This window comes from Eschrichtius robustus, chromosome 7 (genome assembly GCF_028021215.1).
Source record: "Eschrichtius robustus isolate mEscRob2 chromosome 7, mEscRob2.pri, whole genome shotgun sequence".
In the NCBI taxonomy this organism is placed as follows: domain Eukaryota; kingdom Metazoa; phylum Chordata; class Mammalia; order Artiodactyla; family Eschrichtiidae; genus Eschrichtius; species Eschrichtius robustus.
The window spans coordinates 16,379,062-16,401,891 of NC_090830.1; the positions used below are offsets into that span (position 1 = coordinate 16,379,062).

General features: G+C 42.1%; 1 protein-coding gene across 1 annotated transcript in view; it reads left to right on the plus strand.

Annotated features, from left to right (window-relative positions):
- LOC137767147 (formin-2-like) overlaps positions 1 to 22,552 on the plus strand; it is a 336,850-nt gene extending 314,298 nt beyond the window's left edge. The window contains exons 25-26 of the mRNA XM_068547882.1: positions 21,140 to 21,221; positions 22,526 to 22,552. Of these exons, the coding sequence (XP_068403983.1) occupies positions 21,140 to 21,221; positions 22,526 to 22,552 (109 nt within the window). The remainder of the gene's footprint in view (positions 1 to 21,139; positions 21,222 to 22,525) is intronic.
- The last annotated feature ends 278 nt before the right edge of the window (positions 22,553 to 22,830 follow it).

The following is a 22,830-nucleotide window of genomic DNA, read 5'->3' on the forward strand; positions in this document are numbered from 1 at the left end:
TTCTATCAAACATTTAGAGAAGAGCTAACACCCATCCTTCTCAAACTCTTCCAAAAAATTGCAGAGGAAGGAGCACTCCCAAACTCATTCTATGAGGCCACCATCAGCCTGATACCAAAAGCAGACAAAGATACTACAAAAAAAGAAAATTACTGACCAATTTCACTGATGAATATAGATGCAAAAATCCTCAACAAAATACTAGCAAACAGAATCCAACAACACATTAAAAGGATCATTCCCATGATCAAGTGGGATTTATTGCAGGGATGCAAGGATTCTTCAATATACGCAAATCAATCAATGTGATACACCATATTAACAAATTGAAGGAAAAAACCATATGATCATCTCAATAGATGCAGAAAAAGCTTTTGACAAACTTCAACACCCATTTATGATAAAAACTCTCCAGAAATTGGACATAGAGGGAACCTACCTCAACATAATAAAGGCCATATACGAGAAACAAACAGCAAACATCATTCTCAATGGTGAAAAACTGAAAGCATTTCCTCTAAGATCAGGAACAAGAGAAGGATGTCCACTCTCACCACTATTATTCAACATAATTTTGGAAGGCCCAGCCACAGCAGTCAGAGAAGAAAAAGAAATAAAAGGAATACAAATTGGAAAAGAAGAAATAAAAGTGTCACTGTTTGCAGACGACATGATACTATACATAGAGAATCCTAAAAATGCCACCAGAAAACTACTAGAGCTAATCAATGAATTTGGTAAAGTTGCAGGATACAAAAGACAGAAGTCTCTTGCATTCCTATACACTAATAATGCAAAATCTGAAAGAAAAATTAAGGAAACACTCCCATTTACCATTGCAATGAAAAGAATAAAATACCTAGGAATAAACCTACCTAGGGAGACAAAAGACCTGTATGCAGAAAACTATAAGACACTGATGAAAGAAATTAAAGATGATAGCAACAGATGGAGAGATATACCATGTTCTTGGATTGGAAGAATCAATATTGTGAAAATGACTATACTACCCAAAGCAATCTACAGATTCAATGCAATCCCTATCAAATTACCAATGGCATTTTTTATGGAACTAGAACAAAAAGTCTTAAAATTTGTATGGAGACACAAAAGACCCCAAATAGCCAAAGCAGTCTTGAGGGAAAAAAACGGAGCTGGAGGAATCGGACTCCCTGACTATACTAGACTATACTACACTTTGTAGTATATACACTTTGTAGTATATACTACACTATACTAGACTCTACTAGTAGTAAAGTGTAGTACTACACTTTGTAGTATATACTACACTATACTAGACTCTACTATACTTTGTAGACTATACTACAAAGCTACAGTAATCAAGACAATATGGTACTGGCACAAAAACAGAAACATAGATCAATGGAACAAGATAGAAAGCCCAGAGATAAACCCACACACCTATGGTCAACTAATCTATAACAAAGGAGGCAAGGATATACAATGGAGAAAAGACAGTCTCTTCAATAAGTGGTGCTGGGAAAACTGGACAGCTACATGTAAAAGAATGAAATTAGAACACTCCCTAACACCATGCACAAAAATAAACTCAAAATGTGTTAGAGACCTAAATGTAAGACTGGACACTATAAAACTCTTAGAGGAAAACATAGGAAGCACACTGTTTGACATAAATCACAGCAAGATCTTTTTTGATCCACCTCCTAGAGTAACGGGAAATAAAAACAAAAATAAACAATTGGAACCTAATGAAACTTAAAAGCTTTTGCACAGCAAAGGAAACCTTAAACAATACAAAATTACAACACTCAGAATGGGAGAAAATATTTGCAAACGAATCAACAGACAAAGGATTAATCTCCAAAATATACAAACAGCTCTTGCAGCTCGATTTAAAAAAAACAAACAACCCAATCCAAAAATGGGCAGAAGACCTAAATAGACATTTCTCCAAAGAAGACATACAGATGGCCAAGAAGCACATGAAAAGATGTTCAACGTCACTAATTATTAGAGAAATGCAAATCAAAACTACAATGAGGTATCACCTCACACCAGTTAGAATGGGCATTATCAGAAAATCTACAGACAACAAATGCTGGCGAGGGTGTGGAGAAAAGTGAACCCTCCTGCACTGTGGGTGAGAATGTAAATTGATACAGCCACTATGGAGAACAGTATGGAGGTTCCTTAAAAATCTAAAAATAGAATTACCATATGATCTAGCAATCCCACTACTGGGCATATACCCAGAGAAAACCATAATTCAAGAAGACACATGCACCCCAATGTTCATTGCAGCACTATTTACAATAGCCAGGTCATGGAAGCAACCTAAATGACCATCGACAGACAAATGGATAAAGAAGATGTGGTAAATATATACAATGGAATATTACTCAGCCATAAAAAGGAACGTAATTGGGTCATTTGTTGAGACGTGGATGGATCTAGAGACTGTCATACAGAGTGAAGTAAGGCCCAAAGAGAAAAACAAATATCGTATATTAACGCATGTATGTGGAACCTAGAAAAACGGTACAGATGAACCGGTTTGCAGGGCAGAAGTTGAGACACAGATGTAGAGAACAAATGTATGGACACCAAGGGGGGAAAGCTGCAGGGGGTTGGTGGTGGTGGTGTGATGAATTGGGCCATTGGGATTGACATGTATACACTGATGTGTATAAAACAGATGACTAAAAAATATATATATAAATAACACATCTGTAAATACAAGGCATTATTGTGACTCAGTTGCTTTCTTCATTGGTAAAATGTCTTGATTCTGAGTCTACGGATGAACTTTTGTTTGACAGTGTTCATGTGACCTATCCCTTCTTATTTACATTATGCTCTACTCCTGTTTTGATGCTTTAGACAGCTGACCCATTGGTTTCGTCGTGAGTCAGAAAAAATATTTCTTCATATACTTGCAACTAGGCTTGTACACTTGTTAATAAGAAATTCTTCTTCAAAGAAATCTGGACTAGTTATTACTGAGCAACACAAAACATATGAAAAATAACTTAAAAAGTGTCAGCTCGACTCTGTCCAGAATATGGGGACAAACTGACGTGAACAGTGCCCAGCCTCTCCCCAAGGCCTCACAGAGCACAGTGTCCATGCGTGAGGTCCCAGGTGACCCGTGTCTTATCTACAGGAAGCCGTCAGCATCACCGAACCACTTGGGGGCCCAGGGAAGGTCAGACGACTTAGCACAGGGTACTAGGCACACTTGTGCTTTTCCACCGTGATGGAGGGACTGTGGTCCTGGGGGAGACAGTTTCACTGCCCGCTTTTGCTCTGTTGTAGACAGACTCAGTTTTCAGGCAGAGTCCAGCTTGTCATGTGTGGTCATCCTCTCGTTCCATGTTAAGTGTCCAGGCACAGGAGACCCTCGGTCATTTGATGAAAGCCCTGTCTCCCTGGAGCTGACAGCCTAGCCTTGGTGAGGTGTCACAGGCGGGGGAAGTAAGAGGGGGCATCAGTGCCCCCAGAATTATTCTTTTGACACAGATCTGAGTCGAGTAGGAGCTTCCCAGGCGGTCCTGGGAGGTGGGGATGTCCTAAACTAGGAAATTGGGCTCTGGCAGCCGGGCCTCAAGCCCCCTCGTGTGCAGTGCAGCCTATCACCCTTTCACTTGTAGTCAGCTTAAGACTTTTTAAAAAATATTTATTTATTTATTTGGCTGTGCCAGGTCTTAGTTGCAGCATGTGGGATCTTGTTCCCTGACCAAGGATGGAATCCAGGCCCCCTGCATTAGCAGCACAGAGTCTTAACCACTGGACCACCAGGGGAGTCCCAGCTTAAGACATTCTGATTTCATAAATCAGTGGTGACATTAGTAAGAGTTGTGTTTAAAGTGCTGTCTAACTTAATTTGCTGGTTCACTTTATTCTGAGGCAGGTGGTCTTTGAGGAACCAGGAGAAAGGGCAGCTACTCCTCCAGCTGCACGAGCATGTGGTAGTCAGGTCTGGTCTCTTCCCAGCTGGTGTGTGGTTGGAGGGAAAGCGTCTGAGGGTCTGGCCTTAGGAGGGTACATGTTAGACCAGAGGCACCTCATACACTGAGCTGTGTGTTGAGGTTGAAGTATGATGTCATCAGAGTAGAAGGAAGCAACCACTTTCAAAGCAACTGAAAATAAACCTGAGCTAAGGAAAGAGGCTTATTATTCTGTAGTCATGTGTTTGTTGGACACATAAGTGGAACTGCCTCTTGGACCTCTACTCAGCACTGTCACATTGGAGCAGTACGTGAAGTTGGCCAACCACTTACCCCTTTAATTCAGGCATCAGTTTCTACAGGAAGGACCCATAAAGAAACCCTCTTCCTAGTTCTGACCCCTGTAGTGGAAGCCTTGGCAGGAAATTGACAAACAAGACAGGACAGTGCAAATGGTGCCTGAGAATATGTAGGGAATGTGACCTACGCTCATTAAAGGAGTAATTAATATGCATTAAGACATAGTAGGAAATTAAATTCATGAATTTATTAATTCAACAATTATGTATGCCTTACTCTGTGCTCAGCAAATTACCTGGCCATGTGGATCTTACCCTCTAGTGAGAGACGCAGACAATAAAAAAGTAAACACGCACATTTTAAAATTATAGGTTGAAATTAGCACTATGAGGAAAGTAAACAGTGAACCATTTTTGCACAATAAAAAGCAGAAGAGTTTCTTTTAGAAAGTTTGGTCAGAGGAGGCCTTTCTGAAGAGGTAACATTTACGTTGACACCTAAAGAATTTGAGGCTGGTGTAGGGGTACGGTGGTGAGCCTGGCAGGTAGAGGTGTGGGAAGGTCACAGCAGCCTGGCAGAAAAGACTGACTGCCCTCCAGGTCATGAGGTGAATCTGAGGAAACAGGCAGGGGCCTGACCGTTCCGACCCTTGCAGTCATGGTAAGAGGCTGACTTTTATCATGGGTGCAGTAGAAGGCCATCACAGGGCTTTTGAAAGAGGACAACCTGATATGATTCATGCAGAGAAGAGGTGGTTGGCTCAATGGGTAGGAAATTGGATGGTGGTATTGAGAAGCAAGTTAGGAGTTACTGAGGTAACTCCTCAGTAACCTGAGGTGGCCCAGTTGAAAGATGTGATATTCTGGACTAGGAGAGGCAGCAGAAGAGACGGGAAGAGGGTGCTGGGACCCTACACACACGTGTTATCACGGGTTCCTGGCTGGGGCAGCTCTGGAGGTCAGAAAAGTCTAGTATCTGCTCCATGACTGATGAGCTTATGTTAACCAGACCTTAGAGATCAGACCTTTCTTCTCCTAAAATGATTTACAAGGTCTGACACCCTGGGTATCAGGAAATTTACTTTCTAAAACAGTTCTCCAAAAATGATGTAAAATCCTAAGGTGAAGGTTAGATGGAAAAAATCTATGCATTTGCTTCATCTTTCCATGTTCCAAGAGATCCTTTTAAATTTCGGAAGATCCTGTCTCAAAGCCTCATGTTCAAAAATGGAAGAAAGTCACCCTTAAAGGTTGTGGTTCCAACTCCCAACAGACAGCTGGCGCCAAGAGTCAAGAAAATAGCGTGTCCACAGACTTTTTTGCTTTAAAAGGATTTAAACATTGTTGTATCTTCTGCTGAGCTTGCAGAGGCTTGTAAAGGTATCTGAGCAATTATTAATTTCCCTTCAGCATTTGCTAAAAATATTTTTTGGTGTCTTAGCAAAGTTTGTCATAAAACTGTCTTGGCTAAAAATATGCTTCATGGAGTAAAGATATTTAAGATTACCTGTTAAAAATAACATCATGCAGCTTATATGAGCTGCAACTAGCTCCTAGAACAAGCTATATCTGTACCAGCAAGCCGTCATTTGGGGGTCATTTTAAATTTCTTTAGGAGCCTCTCAAACAATGTGATGGTTATAACCTGCCGGAGGAGGGGGCCAGACCTGTTAGATTTGTCCAACGCCGAATTCTTAGGTTTGTGTGGACTTCTGCCGGAGCCTGGATTTTTTAGGTAGCGACAAATGCCCCTGCAGCCACCCCCCTGTGACGTCTTCCTGGCTGACTTGGAGCCCCCGGTAGAGGAGCCCACTGGCCGGACACCCTTCCTCCTGTCCGCCTCGGGACTCCTCCCTCAGACACGGGGGGCGTGGGTAGTGCAGAGAAATAGAAGGTGTTCCTTCTACATTTAAAAATTTGGGATCATGGGGTCAGTAATGAGTACTCAAAGCTAGTCGTGAGAGGTGGGAGTGGGCGAGATCGTCCCCAAGATGTAGGTGTTGGGCTCTACAGCAGGTTTGCAGCTGATGGCAACATTAGACCCAGACATTGCGGCATCATTTTATTGGACAAAGAGCAGTCAACTCACTGGTTTTGCCTACTAAAATCTGGTTAACATTTAAGAAGCAACTGTGATAAGGCGTGAAACTCAATTTTGAGTGTATCGGACGTTCACATGCTGGGGGTACTGTGAGCAGTGAAGCCACTTTGGAAAACAGGCCTTTCCTCAAAGGGGGCAGACTAGGGACTTCCCTGGCGGTCCAGTGGTTAGGACTCCGTGCTTCCACTGCATGGGGCACGGGTTCCATCCCTGGTCGGGGAGCTAAGATCCCACAAACCGCAGGGAAAATTGAAAAAAAAAAAAAAAGTGAGCCTAGAGCTGCCATGGGGCCCGCAGCTCCCACCACGGTCTGCGGAAGAGGCCTGTGGACATGCAGCAGTGTCATTCATGGCACCTGAACAACTCGGAGGTCTGTCCACTGACGAGTGCGTAAATAAGGCACAGCATATCCTTACAGTGGAATAGCGTTACGTGATAAAAAGAAATGAAGCATGAATACAGGCTGTAACATGGGTGCTAAGTGAAAGAAGATGGGCACGGAAGAAGACAATGTGGTGTGTTTTGATTTATATGAAACACCCAGAATTAGCAAGTATATAGGATCTGGAAGTAGATTAGCCCTTGTCGGGGGCTGGGGGCAGAGAGGAATGGAAAGTGACTGCTGATGAGGTTTCTTTGCAGGGTGGAATGTTCTAAAACTAGATGGCTGCATAGCCCTGTGGGTTAGGGTTTTGTTTTGTTTTGTTTTGTTTTGTTTTGTTTTTTCCATTTTTTGTTTGTTTGTTTTCTGGCTGCACCATGCGTCTTGTGGGATCTTACTTCCCCGACCCCTCCCCGGCCCTCGGCAGTGAAAGTAAGGAGTTCTAACCAGGAGACCACCAGGAAATTCCCTGTTTGGCTCTGTGAATTGTCCACTTTAAATGGGTGAATTTAATAGTATGCTAATGATATCTCAATAAAGCTTTTTTTTTTTTTGAAGAAAGTAAATAGAATTCTCACATTAACCACTAAGCCTAAAAGTGGACCAGGATTGAACGTCCCACCCTCAGTGGTCTGTTCAGGTTGGTCACGGTTTTGAAATCGTACATCCGTTACTTTTCTTCCTGCCTGGTCCACTCCTGGCCATTTCCCCTGTGCCCAGGGGATGTACTCAAGGAAAGCAAATCTTTTGACTACTAACATGAATAAATGAGCTAAATCAAAATTTCAGAGACAAATCTGCTGGCAAAAATCGTAAAAAATCACAGTTAATTCCAAGATTAAAAAGATCTCCATCTATTTAAATACTTAGTGATTTATAATAGCTTGACTCTGTAGTGATGAAATGACTAGTGCTTTCCCTGTGTAAACTTCAGACTCAGGAAACCTTAATTCATGTTAAAAATACACATACATACAGTACGTGTGTCTATTCTGAAATTACTCATCTATTCTAAATAAACTTTTTTCAAATCTAATCTCCATGGGGGGAGTCAGATTGTCCAAGTTTTCTTAAACTGTATTTCTAATGGAGAAGAGATAAATACTTCGGGGGAAAAAAGTGGATATAATAATGGTGAAAATAAATGAAAAGGGGAAGAAGTTTGTCTGCATTTGCTATGGGGTAAAGCCCCATCTCTCACTTGTGTTTCATGAGGTCTCCACCCTCTCACCAGAATGTTTCCCTACTCCTGCCCGCCGGCCCTTACCTGGCTTCTGAGTTCTCACTCGGGACCCTCCCCATGGGCCTCTGACCAGGTCACTGCTTCTGCTTGTCATAAACAGTTAGGCTTAGAAACGTGAACCATGGGCAGCTGCTAGGTCAGGAGAGGAATTTTGAGTCCATGTGAAGAAAGCAGACATTTTGGGGGGCAGGGACAGACTGTTTATACGGTGCTTCCTAGCTAGTGGGCCCTCAGTGAGGACTGGCCGTGCCGGTGCTGCAGAACTGGCCATGGAAGTACAGCGTGGTCTGGACAAGGGCATTTCTAGTCAATTCAGGTGTCCACCGTTGAACAGCTATCATAGCAAATAAGTTTCCCCCACCCTGGGTTCCTTGGTTTATGTGGAAAGCTCTTGTTTATGATTTGTTCCTCCTTAGAAGGACCTTTAGGTCATTGTCACCGTGGTCATCATCATCATTTAAGTTATTATACATGCATGATATTTCTTATATGCATATTATAATTTCATATCAAACTCAAATTCTAATGCTCTTGGAGTTTTAGGAGCTATGATTTGCAATTTTTAAGAGTGATAATATTGCAGAACCAAAAAAATGAAAATCATATCATACCTAATATGGTTCCTAAAACGATGCAAGTCTTCTTTTTTCAATTTAGGCTTTCTAATGATAATATGATATTATTAGCTTATGGATACACCAGAGGTTTGTCAGCTTGCTCTTTTCTTTTTAACTGAAGTATAGTTCATTTACAATGTTGTGTTAATTTCTGCTGTATAGCAAGTGATTCAGTTTTACATATATACATTTTTTTGATATTCTTTTACATTATGGTTTATCACAGGATATTGAATATAGTTCCCTGTGCTATACAGTAGGCCATTGTTGATTATCCATTCTCTAAATAATAGTTTTCATCTGCTAATCCCAGCTTCCCAGTCCTTCCCTCCCCTACCCACCCCCTTGGCAACCAGAAGTCTGTCCTCTATGTCTGTGAGTCTGTTTCTGTTTCATAAAAAAGTTCATTTGTCATATGTGAGATTCCACATGTAAGTGATATCATATGGTATTTGTCTTTCTGACTTATTTCACTTAGTATGATAATCTCTAGGTCCATCCTTGTTGCTGCAAATGGCATTATTTCATTTTTTTTTATGGCTGAGTAATATTCCATTGTATATATATACCACATCTTTAACCATTCATCTGTTGATGGACATTTAGGTTGTTTCCATGTCTTGGCTATTGTAAATAGTGCTGCTATGAACATAAGGGTGCATGCATCTTTTTGAATTATAGTTTTGTCCAGATATATGCCCAGGAGTAGGATTGCTGGATCATATAGTAACTCTATTTTTAATTTTTTGAGGACCCTCCATACTGTTTTACATAGTGGCTGTACCAACTTATGCTTGCTCTTTTTGAATGTTGTCTTATATGAAGCCCAGGAGCATTTTATTTTACTTTATTTCATTCCATTTTGATTTATTTTGCTTTTGTTTCCTGAGTAAGATTGGTAATAAAATGCTTAAGATCCCTGATACCTTGAATGTCTTTCTAAGTTTGAAAACTTTAATCAGCTTCACCTGTCATTTTATCTTGTTGAGGGATGTTGACATTCTCTGGATAATCCTTCAGCTTTCTCCCCATTGTCCCCCACAGCCCTGGCCATACTCCACCCCAAGCTGATTACAAAGGTCGCCCCTTCCTTTAGGAACAGCGGTTATGCTGTCACCTGTGTGTCACACTCTGTTCTAGATAAAGTGTTCCTGCTCTCACGTCCACGATCTCATTGATCTCTCTGGAGAAAGGCTGATATGTCTCCTTATAAACCCCTCCCTCCCTTGAATGATTTAAAGCTTGATGCTGAGCTGTACAGAGTCCTGTTTGGGTAGCCGTGCCTCAGAGAGGATGTGGCCACTCTGCATTTACTAAAAGGGCATGTGGTCCTCCCAGTGTGAGCTGCACCTGCCTTGTGCTGTCCAGAGTTCTCTGAAGGTGCCCTGTGCCACTGCTCAGTCAGGAGGGAGGCCCACTCTGTCCTCTGGGGACTTTGGGCAGAGGGAAAAGAGGGCTGGAGGAGGTGCTAGTGGTGCATGTAAGCCTGCCAGGCAGTGCTCTCTGAGAAGCGACTGATAAGCCGGGACTTGAAGGAAGTGATGGAAGAAACCAGGGGATTTCGAGACGGAACATTCCAGACGGAGCGGCAAGTGCACAGCCCTGGGTAGAGGCTGCAATGGCTGGAACAGAGTGAGCAGGAGGAGAAAGGTAGAAGACGGCTGGGCTGTAGAGAGGGGTGCTGGGGCAGATTGTGGAGGCTGGTGGACCAGGTCAGTGAGACTTCCAGAAGGAGGCCATAAAGCAGAGCTGCTGGTGCTTGCGGGAGCGGGAGGAGAATAGACCTTTGGATTTGGGAACTTGGGGGAAACGGCGACATCACAAGAGCAGGCGCCATCAGGTGGTCCGTGACAGACGCCTGGTTAGATGGGCACAGAGGACGTGGAGAAGGGGATGATGGGCAGCTCTCTGGAGGGACCAGTACATGTAAAGGGTGGCAGAGAAGGAAGGTCTCGCTGGAGGGGGCGGGGGATGAGAGGTATTTTTTATCTGATGGGGGGATGAACAGCATATTTTTAGCCTGATAAGAATCATCCAGTAGAGGGAAAAATTACGTGTTTTTGTTCTCCCTTAATATGTGTGTTTCCTTGATGCATTCCTGTGTTGTATCGCCCACATCTCTCTCTCGCAAGATTCTAAACCATTATGATATTAATAGCTCTGTTGTACTCTTTTTTGAGTTTTACAGGGAAGAAACGTGATAAACCCACTATAAACTAATCCCTATGTCTAATAGCCCTTGAGTTCCTGCCCCATCAAAAAAAGGTTTTTCTAAAAGAATAGGATCCAGGTTATTCACCCACATCCTCCTTGGTATTGAATTGTCAAAACAAAAACCATAGTGTGAGTACCAGTAGAACTTAAATTTGTATCTCACTAGCTATAATCAGACACTTTTCTGAACCATATGCAAAAGAAAAAAAAAGGAATTGCTGAAATTAAGAAAATATCTTAACACAGGTGGAAATAGTAAAAAGGATGTTTGCACAAAAAATGTCAAATGTAGTAAACAACACTGGTCTCCTGTAATAAAAGAGGTACTTTGCTGTCAAATGTGATTTTATAATAGTTTTGGCCATCATGTATGACAGAAGTTCATTTTATTTACTATCATAAATTTGTGAGACCAGGAACTGTCATTTTAACCATTTTATTGAGGAAATGTAAAACATCCTCAATACCTACAGAAAGAACATGGTCATTGTTACGGGACTTAGATGAAGGGCACATCAGCTGAGCTACTTTTGTAAATTCCATGTAAATCTGGGTCTAATATAGAATTAAAATAGTCTCTACTACAAGAGCCATGAGAAAAAGAAACCCTTTTTTTTAAATGAGAGATTTTAAATTAACAGTGAAAACTATGTTATCAGAGCTTTAAAATCCTAACATGTTTGTGAATACAAATATTACTATTTTCAGTAACCGTTAAAAGCTTATCATCTAAGCATTTTTAAACGTTCTAAATGGCACCTTCCAGATTTCTCAACTTTTTCTGACACCACGGTAAATTCCTTGTGGAAGAACATGAGAAAATGATACTCTGGTTTGACAGAATATAATTCATGGTCTTTATTTACACAGTGGAGTGTGAACCTTACTGTCTAATCATCTAGTCCCTAAGGTAAATGCATCTCCCATCTTCAGCAGCACAGAGTGTTGGCATTTCCGACATTTGTCAGAGACTCTAACCACCTACTGACTGCTGTTCAGTTGAGACCATTGGGATCTGAGATAGTGGGGGAAATGTGCTCACTGTCCTTCCGGGTTTCTCAGAGTTGTAGCCCTCTATCAGGTTAGATCACCAAAAAGCAAGGGCACAACACACTCCAAGTGTGTGCCGACCCCCCTTTCCTCAGAAACGCCTTCATTGAGTTAAAGCTTAAAACTTAGTTGCGGTTTACATTGAGGATTTGTGTTTACAAAGAAAAAAGCCATTGGAAAAGTTTCTCTGTCTTCTGTATTTTTAGATTTTTACTGACTACAGTTCACATCCCTTATGTAGAGGGCCACCGTCAAGAATTCCTCCTAGAAATTAGAATCAAGAAAATGTGGTGGTAGTTTTTTCTCCGGATGATCTTGCATGCTTTCCTTTTTCAAAGACGAACACTACAGCTCACTGTGTTTCCATTAATACTTTTCCTTGAATAGGGTTCAGAATTTGTCCAGTTAGAGTGCTTCTCCCCAGGAGCTAGTAAAACACATGCACCCACTTTCCTAAATAGTTTCTCTTTCAAAAACCATTTTAACCTGTCACGTTTTATATGTTCAGAGTTCTAGAAAATTCAGTCTTTTAAAATTAAATGCTGCTAAATAGAAATAAAAATAAAAATAATAAATATAAATTAATATAATGTATGTAAATATATAAATACATGATAAGTGTAAATACATAAATGTAAATAACTATGTACATATAAATAACTAGAGGAAGATTTTGGTGGCCGTGTTTTTCGTCATCCCGTGCCTTTGCCTTGTGAGGAGGCCACACAGAGCGATGCCTATTACAGCTAGAGCTGAGGAGGTGTTGTCTGTGTCTGTCTGCATCTGCCACATTGGTTTCTGACCCTGAGCGAGCAACGTGACCATTTTAAGTTTCAGTTTCTTCACCGTAAAAGTTGGGTAACAGCAGTACCCACCTCATGGGGTTATTCTGAGATGTGTGTGTGTGATTTTTTGTTTTGTTCGCCTTGAAGTGAGAGCCCAGCCAGAGAACCCAGCCGTGTCCTCCGGACCCATCTTTCCTCACCTACAGCCTTTCCAAACCTAGGGGGAAACATTTCTTCCTATGGTAGCTCATCCATGAGTTACAATGTCCTACATTTGTAGAACATTAGACAGTTATCAAAGAGATGCCGGCTGTAAGGAATTCATTTGACTGCTTGAATGTGTTTTCTTATGAATGAATAATTCCTCTCTTTTGACCCACCTCTACTCCGAGGCGTGGTCCAGGGGCGGGGGTCCCCAGGCTGGTCCCCGAGACGTGGTCTCCAGGCGGGGGTCCCAGAGGCACGGTCCCCGGGCTGGGGTCCCAAGGCCAGTCTCTGGGGCACCGACCCCTGGCGAGGTTCCCCAGGCCGGTCCCTGAGGCGTGGTCCCCAGGTGGGTGTCCCCAGGCCAGTCCCCAGGCGGAGGTCATGTAAAGCGTGGCCGCCTTGAGTCGCTGCAGCCGTGCGCTCGCTGGTTCTAACTGCGCTGTCAGCCCTGGAGGCGCGGAGGCGGTTTTCTCTGAAAGAGTCAGAGAGTATCAGCGATGAAATTCAGAAATTAGACTCAAATTCAGAAATACGTGCCTGACGAAACTTCAGTTATTTTCCCTTGCGGTGATAAGGAGCGTTGTGATTGATTGTTTCCACTATATTTTCAGGGGGTTTGAGGGGGGGGTGGTGAGCATCGCGGTCATAAAGGAGGGCAGGCCGAGACGGACTCGAGTCCACAGGGCGTCTACACCTGCTTCCGTCTCTACTGAATCCGCACGCCGGCTCCCACCCAGCCTCCGTCCAGAGCCCCCTCTCCTCTCTTTTGGATTAGAATGGTTTCCCTGGGCTTAGTAGGCAGCCGTGGGGACTCCGCTGAGCTGGGCGGGGGAGTGGTCTGCTCTCAGGGGGTGGGTGGAGACCCATCTCCTCGAGGGAACCCCGCGCCCCTGCCCCGGGAGGCAGTGAACCCGGCCGCCCGACGCTCACTTAGACCAGATTGTTACTGCTCAGTGGCAGGAGTGGCTCCCTTCTCATTCCATTGAATGACGATAGTTTATCTGTTTTCTTAATGAGGGTGAGGCCGCCGGGTGTTTGCTCTACAAAGTAGATAAAGATTACTCGGCCTGCGGGCCACAGGGACGTGTGGTTTCTCTTCTCTGTGTCTGTGTCACTGTAGCATCTCACAAACTGTCTTTACACTGAATCACATTGAACTTTTTGTATGTTTGCCTTACAATAAATGGGTATGGGGCTTGGGAAGGAAAGTGCAGAGAAATATACGTTTTTATTAGGAGAGAAATCAGAAACCACTCTCTCTGTTTAGAATAACCTTTAGTATAAATGTATCCAATTGTACTAAGGACAAAATTATTATTGGAATTTAAAGTAGTTTCTTTTTTTTAATTGAAGTATAGTTGACTTACATTATATTAGTTTCAGGTGTACAACATAGTGATTCAGTATTTTTATAGATTATGCTGTTTCAAGAAATTCTATGATAAAAAAATATTTTTCATTCTGTCACCTACGTTTGTCTTCTCTGTGATATAAACCTTAAAACTATTCTCAGTCTCCTGGACTCAAATTTTCTATGCTTAATAACTTCTAAGCTTAATATCTTAAAGCCAAATGAAGCTGTTACAACTGAAAATTTTTGCATGTAAGGAATAAAAATCTATATAGATGTATTGAAATTTATTTAGCTTCTTTTTAGATTATATTTACAACTTTATTTTTTAGAAGATAAATTTAGTGTAAGAGTTTTCTTGAAATTTTAAGCTTTAACGCATAGAGATGTTATGTTTTCCTCTGGTCATTTTTGCCCAGACAACAGTTTCAACGGAGGACTCATCTCATAGTCACATTGCTTACAAAATGCTCACTCCTTATCCTGTATTCTCTGTAGCATCACAAAATCTGTCGTTACCGACTAATGCTGTCACACTTCTCTACCTTGATAAGCTTGAATTTCAGGTTTCACATTCATTCCAGCCTCACTTGACATCTTCCCAAACAAGCTGCTGAATGGGCAGGTCGGGTGGTGCGGTATCTTAGGATCTTCTCACCAGGGACGCTGAGCGCTGAACGCTGTCCTGTCCTGCCTGACTGTGAGTCAGACCCCTGGCCGCCCTAACCTTCCAGACCCAGCTGTGGGAGGTGGAGGGTGGTGTGTGGGGGAGAAGCCCTGGCAGCTGACAGGACTGCCTCCAGGCCCAGGAGCTGTATCTGTGTAGCTGGGACTGAACTCAGAGCATTATTGCTCTAATTTGAGGCTCATTTAAATGAGCTTAGTTGTCTGGTTTTCCCCTCTAGAGAAGATAGGAATTTTTTAAAGGCAGATAAGGCAGATATGCTGGCACCTCGAGGAGTGATCACAATGTACCATCTTAGGAACAGACAGGGGATTTAAAACTGGCTGTGAGGTCAAGTCCAACAGAGCACAGTGTGGTGTCAGAGTGGGTGAGCTGCTGTCTATGCCTTCAGGGCCTTGAGGGAGGCCTGAGTCCGCACATCACAACAGTGATGAAGGTGGTATCAAGTAAAGGTTAAGTATTTCCATTTATTTAAGAAAGAGAAAAGTTTCATTTTTTCAAAAAGTCTATTCAAAATTGGTTATACAAAGATTGGTCCTTGTAGGGAGTGAGTTTCCACTTACTGGGAATCACCCATTCATTTATGTAACTCTTTCTGACCCATTGCCAGGACAAAAGTTAAGAACAAAAAATATTTTCTCAAATTGGTCACCTACTCTGTTTGCCAAACCTGATTCCATCTGTTTCTTGGTTTTTTCCCATGATTAAATTCTCCCTTAAAAGATCAAGGAGTGCCTCATATTCTTTTATTACTTTTGGTCCTTCATTTGAGGGATAAGTGCATACTTTTGAAAAGTATTCAGCACATTGTTGTGTCTGAAGTTTTATGGACAATAAAAGATATTACACCAAAATTTAACATAAACATCAAATTTCATGGCCATGATATACTGTTTGTATCCTTCTGTTCTGTCTACCTTTCCTGTTTTCTAGTCTCTGCTTTCTGTGTTGTTGTTTTTCCAAAACCACTAAAAGTGATGAGAGAAGAGTTTTCCTTATCATATCATTTGTTTTTGTTCATATTTTCTTTGTTGTCTAGATTTCTGGTTAGAAGTTGCAGTTGTTAGAATTAGCCTACCGAAGATGTCATCTGAAAAAATTTTACTTCCCTTTTTAGTTATCTAATAAGGTAAAATCTTTTTTTTTTTTAGTTTATTTTATTGAAGTATAGTTGACTTACAATGTTAATTTCTGCTGTACAGCAAAGTGATTCAGTTATACATGCATATGTACTTTTATATTCTTTTCCATTATAGTTTATCATAGGATATTGAATATTGTTCCCTGTACTACACAGTGGGACCTTGTTGTTTACCCATCCTATATATAATAGTTTGCATCTGCTAATCCCAAACTCCTAAGCCATCCCTCCCTCAGCCCCCTCCCAGTTGGCAACCACAAGTCTGTTCTCTATGTCTGTGAGTCTGTTTCTGTTTTGTAGATAAGTTCATTTGTGTCATATGTTAGATTCCACATATAAGTGATATCATATGGTATTTGTCTTTCTCTTTCTGACTTTGCTTAGTATGATAATCTCTAGGTCCATCCATGTTGCTGCAAATGGCATTATTTCATTCTTTTTATGGCTGAGTAATACTCCATTGCATATATATATATATAACAGATTCTTTATCCATTCATCTGTTGATAGACGTTTAGGTTGTTTCCATGTCTTGGCTATTGTGAATAGTGCTGCTATGAACATAGGGGTGTATGTATCTTTTTGAATTATAGTTTTGTCTGGATACATGCCCATGAGTGGGATTGCTGGATCATACAGTAACTCTATTTTTAGTTTTTTGAGGAACCTCCAGACTGTTTCCCATAGTGACTGCCCCAATTTACATTCCCACCAACAGTGGGAAGGTTCCCTTTTCTCCGCACCTTCACCAGCATTTGTTATTTGTAGACTTTTTGATGATGGCCATTCTGAATGGTATGAGGTGGTACCTCATTGTAGTTTTGATTTGCATTTCTCTAATAATTAGCAATGTTGATCATCTTTTCATGTGCCTATTGGCCATCTGTATGTCTTCTTTGAAGAAATGTCTTGATCTTCTGCCCAGTTTTCAGTTGGGTTGTTTGGTTTTTTATTACTGAGTTGTGTGAGCTGTTTGTATATTGGAAATTAAGCCCTTGTCAGTTGCATCATTTGCAAATATTTTCTCCCAGCCAGTAGGTTGTCTTTTCATTTTGTTTATGGTTTCCTTTGCAGTACAAAAGTTTGTAAGTTTGATCAGGTCCCATTATTTTTGCTTTTATTTCTGTTGCCTTGGGAGACTGACTAATAGAGTAAAACCTTGATTAACGAACGCCCTGGCAGTCCCTTTTGTGTGAATGCAGCCACATTAAAAAGAAAGCATCTTCGTGAATCATGCACAAGAGCTATGAATCCATACGCCAACCATAGACCCCTCCTAACTGGAGGTTAAACTCAAGTGCAGGCCAAGGACTGTCCCCTTCAGCCAAGCCCTGACTTCCTCCTTCCTCATGTGACTGCTTTCTCTTTATAAACGAAGTACTATCCTTCTTTTCACTCCCCTCCTCCTTTCCAAATAAGACTTGTAGGTCATTTTTGTTATTTGAAAAGTTATCACCACTGTGCCTTTTCACTTAATATCTAGTTATGAAATGAACATCTTTTTCCTACTCAGTTTAGGAAATTTTAGCGCTCATTGAATGAGGGGCGAGGCAGGAGGGAAGAGGGTTACTCAAGAGGACTGCACTTGGAGCCGAGAACTCCTCCTGGCCCCCAGAGGGAGGCCCAAGTAGGAGGGCCCTCTCCCTTCCGGCTTCCCTCATTATTTTTCCTCTTATTTCTGCCAACTCTGGCGGCAAGCTCACCTCCAGGGACACGTTCTTTTTTCCTGCCCAAAGTGTGGGGAAAATGTCTTGTTGTCAGAGTTTTGTTGAAATAAAATTGGCCTTTGGAAGAAGCGGCATTTGCTAGGAGACTTAGGATGGCTGGGCCCCAAGGGGACTGCAGGGAGCCCATTCCTGCGGTTTGGGGTCGTGACCCGGGGGTTCACGGCGTTGCCTCGAGGGGGCGGGAGCGCCGGGGTCCCGGGGCGCGGCGTGGGGAACCACCGCCTCGGTTCCGGGACGCAGCTTCTCCCGGTGTCGCCCACGGGCGCCCACATCAGATCAGACTCTCCCAGTGCTGCCTCCGAGCACGTCCTGGCGGGGGATGGGGGGGGCTACGGTGGGGGAGCAGAGACACCTGACCCAGAACAGGCACGCGGGGGCCCGGGAGCTGCGTTTTATCTGATTCTCCGTGATTCCTCTGCTCCTGACTTTGAGCGACCGCTCGGGAGCCATGTGCGGGAGACATGTGCGCGGCCGGGGTCTGGGGACGCAGGGACCACTCGCCCCGGTTGGACAGGGAAGCAGCGGGGCGGGGGAGCTCTGGCCTCGGTGGCGGGTCCCAGGCAGCAGGGTCCCCGTGGCACCCCCAGGTTACTCTGTACAAGCCCTCTCCCCTCACCCTCAGCCCCATTTCCCCTTCCAAGAAAAGTATGGAAAATTAAGATTTCTCTTTGAAACGAAGCTCAGCTGTCGACCTGCCTCCGAAGGATTTCAGGAACCCCACCCGCCAACCCCAGGGTCCCCTCGGGGCACAGACCCCCGAACCCGGCGCTGGGCTCCGAGCGCCCCAGCCTCTGTGGGCACGGGCCTCTCCCCTGCCAGACGCCAGGCTTAAGTGTCCTTAGCCCGGTGCCCAGGCACTGCGAGGGCTCCCTGACCACTCTCTCTAGCTCTCCTTGTGTCTGCTGTGGGAATGGTTGGACTTGTTTTTGTGTAAAATTTAATATGTTTGTATTAGACTCAGCTTCCTGTGATACTTAGAAAAAACTGTTTTAAGAACAAAATAAGTAAGATAGTGAGAAAATTAAGATGCTTTGGTGATTTATAAACTTGTGAAGTAGATTTTTTTTTTTTTTTTGGCTGCATTGGGTCTTCGTTGCTGTGCATGGGCTTTCTCTAGTTTCGGCGAGCGGGGCTACCCTTCGTTGCGGTGAGCGGGCTTCTCACTGTGGTGGCTTCTCTTGTTGCGGAGCACGGGCTCTAGGCATGTGGGCTTCAGTAGTTGAGGCACAGGGGCTCTGTAGTTGTGGCTCCCAGGCTCTAGAGCGCAGGATCAGTAGTTGTGGCGCATGGGCTTAGTTGCTCCACGGCATGTGGGATCTTCCCGGACCAGGGCTCGAACCTGTGTCCCCTGCGTTGGCAGGCGGATTCTTAACCACTGTGCCACCAGGGAAGCCCCATAGATTTTTTAAAATGTCACAAAACGCTTTAAAGAGCTCCAAGTGAATTTAAAATGGGATCTACTGTATCTTTTCTAACTGCTAAAAAAAAAAAAGTCTTCCTTAATTTCTTGTCCAAATATTTCAACTTGTATTAACTGGTAGTTATTTCAGACGAAGATGGGAACTCTGCAATCCTTAGTTTGTTATAATGTGTTTGTATTCAAATGTTTGGAAAAGATTAAAGGCAAATTTATGGCTTGGGAAGAAAGTAGTAGAAGTGGTAACAATGGATTGTCTTCTGAACTGTCATCATTTTCTGGAATTACTGACATTAGCAACTCAGCAGGCATTTTACGTCCCAAAGGAGTTACTTTGATCTGCCACGCTTTACTGTGAGCTGCAACAGTAACCTCATAGCTGCTGTACTCCATGATTTGTTTCCTTCTGTTGTTTAAAAACAGGGGTTCTTTCAACTGCATAAGAGATGAATTCTATCATTAGAACTTTTACCATCAGGCTCAAGAAATATATTTAAAACTCATTTCTTCCAGGAAACAGGTTTCAAGATCTAAGTCTTTTATTAAGATAAGTCACGGCCTTTTCAGTTTCTCCAGAAATACTCTATTTTTAATTCCCGAGGAAAACCACAGTAATAAAAACAAATTAACCTAATAGGTTATTTTCTTTCTTATGGCACCTATTTTTATTAATAGAATTCCAGTTTACAGATTTCTTACTATTTGTTTAGTTAAAGCAATCATTCGTAACATTTTACAGTATTTTTTTTTTAACTCTTGGGTTTATTTATTTTATTTATTTATTTATGGCTGTGTTGGGTCTTTGTTTCTGTGCGAGGGCTTTCTCTAGTTGTAGTAAGTGGGGACCACTCTTCATCGCGGTGCGCGGGCCTCTCATTATCGCGGCGTCTCTTGTTGTGGAGCACAAGCTCCAGACGCGCAGGCTCAGTAACTGTGGCTCACAGGCCTAGTTGCTCCGCGGCATGTGGGATCTTCCCAGACCAGGGCTCGAACCCGTGTTCCCTGCATTGGCAGGCAGATTCTCAACCACTGCACCACCAGGGAAGCCCTACAGTATTTTATAAAGAACTTTTTTTTATATATAAATATGTCTGTTTATAAAGTCATGGACTGATTTTTTTTTTTTTAACATCCTCATAGGAGTATAATTGCGTTACTATAAAGAACTTTTAAAGTAAAACTTTTTGGACCTTTGCAGCAGCTCTGTGTGATCTTCTTAGTGATGCTGTTCTGCATTATCGAGCCCTTGTCCTTCCTGAGGGACATAGAGGGCAGAGCGAGCAGATGTTACCCAGCGTCAGACAGCAGAGCCAGACTTGCTGCATAATCTCCCTCCCCATGACGTCCTCTTTTAACTGTTCCTCTGGTAAACTCAACACTGTTTTCCCTTGGAGCGTGTGTTTAAAAAGAAATCCTAGACGCGTTCAATCATTACTGCTCACTCTCTATTTTCTGCTTTCGAATGACTCATTCCCATGCTTGATGAAGCTCAATTTTTAAAAAACCGCCCCAAGTATTCATTGCACAGACTTCCGTGCCTGGGGAAACGCAATGTGGAAACTGAACCTGAGACCGTTTTAAATAAACATATGAGTTTTTATATGGTACTGCTTATTTAGTTATTTAATGCTTCTGATTTATGTAATAGTGCCAGCCCCATTTATGTAATGGAGCCAAGCTCAGCACCCTCACCTGAAAATGAAGGATATTTCTTTACTTTCCTCCTGAATGTAAGACTCCGTTAGTATAGGATAAAGTGTAGCCTAAAAATATAAGTGTGCTGTATTCTATTCCATTCCACATCCTTTGATTCCAAGTTAAGAACCACTAGGTGAATTCGCCTCTAGCTCTAACATTCTGTTTTTAAATCAAATAGTGGGTGACATTGTGGTATGTGGTATTATTTTTCTCTAATAAATCACCTGCTATAGGTGGATTGTAGTGAGCTTTCTAAATCTTTGTTTAAATTGTGTGTTTTCTCCCCCACCCAGAGTAAAAGAAGCTGAAGAGGTGTGTAGGCAGAAAAAGGGAAAATCACTTTATAAAATAAAACCAAGACATGACTCTGGAATTGTAAGTATTTATTCTGTTTTCTTAACTTGTGATTTTCTTTGGCTTTTAAGCACTCTTTTTTCAATATATACAAATTCATCTAATAATATTTTAATTATTTTCCTCTTAACTTTGAACAAATAATGAGCCTCTGACTTAAAGAATCTCCTTTTCCTTCTGCCTTTAATCAGGCCCCAAAGGCTAAAAGAATCTCAGCGTTCAGCGTTCAAAGACTAACAATTAAGATAAATCCACTGAGGGGGTGCACGTATGTGTGTGGGGTTGCTGGCAGAGTTGGGGGCCATCGTTCACTTTCCTCATCACACACGGGTCACAGCACAGCTGTTGTAATTGGATGAGCACCCTTGGGATCTAACACATGAAATGCCAGGTGCAGTGTTGTCCTTTGCCGGGACCAGGGCTCAGGCTCTGCGGAGTCGGCTGCCCAGCGGCTGTCAGCCCACAGCCCGAGTGTAACAAGCCAAGGTGTTCCCTCTTTGTCCGCTCTCCCCTTCAAAATAAAATGCCAAGTTGTGCCCCCAGAGAGGAAAGGGTGGTGGAAATGACGAGTTTTCCCTTGTGATACTGTCAATGTTTTGTTGAGTGTTCGAGGGGTTGTCATTTGACCCCACAGAGTAAGTAAATGATGATGTTTTAGGCCTTAAAATAGGAGCAGTTTGAATTGAGTTAGTCTAATATAGTCTAAATGGAAGATATTCAAATAACCCAAATTGGAATATGATTAAACAGCTTTATTTAGAAAAAGTTAGAAATTATATCTTCATTTAAAAGATATTTTCCTTTCAGTTTCTCTGTATAAAAATCTTATGTAACAACAAGTATTATATTATGGTTTGGTTTATGTTCTGTCTTTTTGATGAAAGTGCAAACTTGAAGTACGTGTATAGAATGAGCAGGAAGAGTTATTTATTAACCACAATTACGGTATTATAAGGATAGAAGAGAATTAAATCACATTAACCATGAGATGAAGCCTCGATTCAATTTTCACATTTATGTATTTGCACACATAAATATGAGAAAATGAGAAAGGTGAGCTGGTATTCTTTCATGTCAATTAGAAGCTAAATTTTCAAAACTTTTTTTTTCTCAAAAACATTCAGTGATTTGTCTTAGTGAAAATTCTAAAAGATAAAACAGATTCTACTTCTATTTTTTTTCCTTTATGACCTTGTGGATCTTTAACCTTTTTTCAAAGAATTTGATCCAAATGAAAAGACCTTGTTTGGGCTATTCTAAACGCCATACATTTTTTAAAGTTCTTCCTTCTAACTATAACTCTTCCCTGGTGCATTTATTTTCAGAAAGCAAAAATAAGCATGAAAACCTGAACAACGAAAAGCAGAACGAAAATGAGTCCCTGCAGCCACTTCCACAGAATTCAGCCGACCTGAGGGCAGGAAGGAAACTCATCATTTTGATCACTTTTCTTCTTGGCCTCTTGCATAATCTCTGTGTTTTCCAGACAGTTCACTGATTGTTGAATTCTACCGTATATTAAAAAAAAAAAAAAAAAAGCGAAAGCAGTAGGCCAGTGGAGAATGTGACACCTTTTCTTTTTGTAAAAGTTTATGGTATTTTACCAATAGACCAAAACAGCATGTGTAAG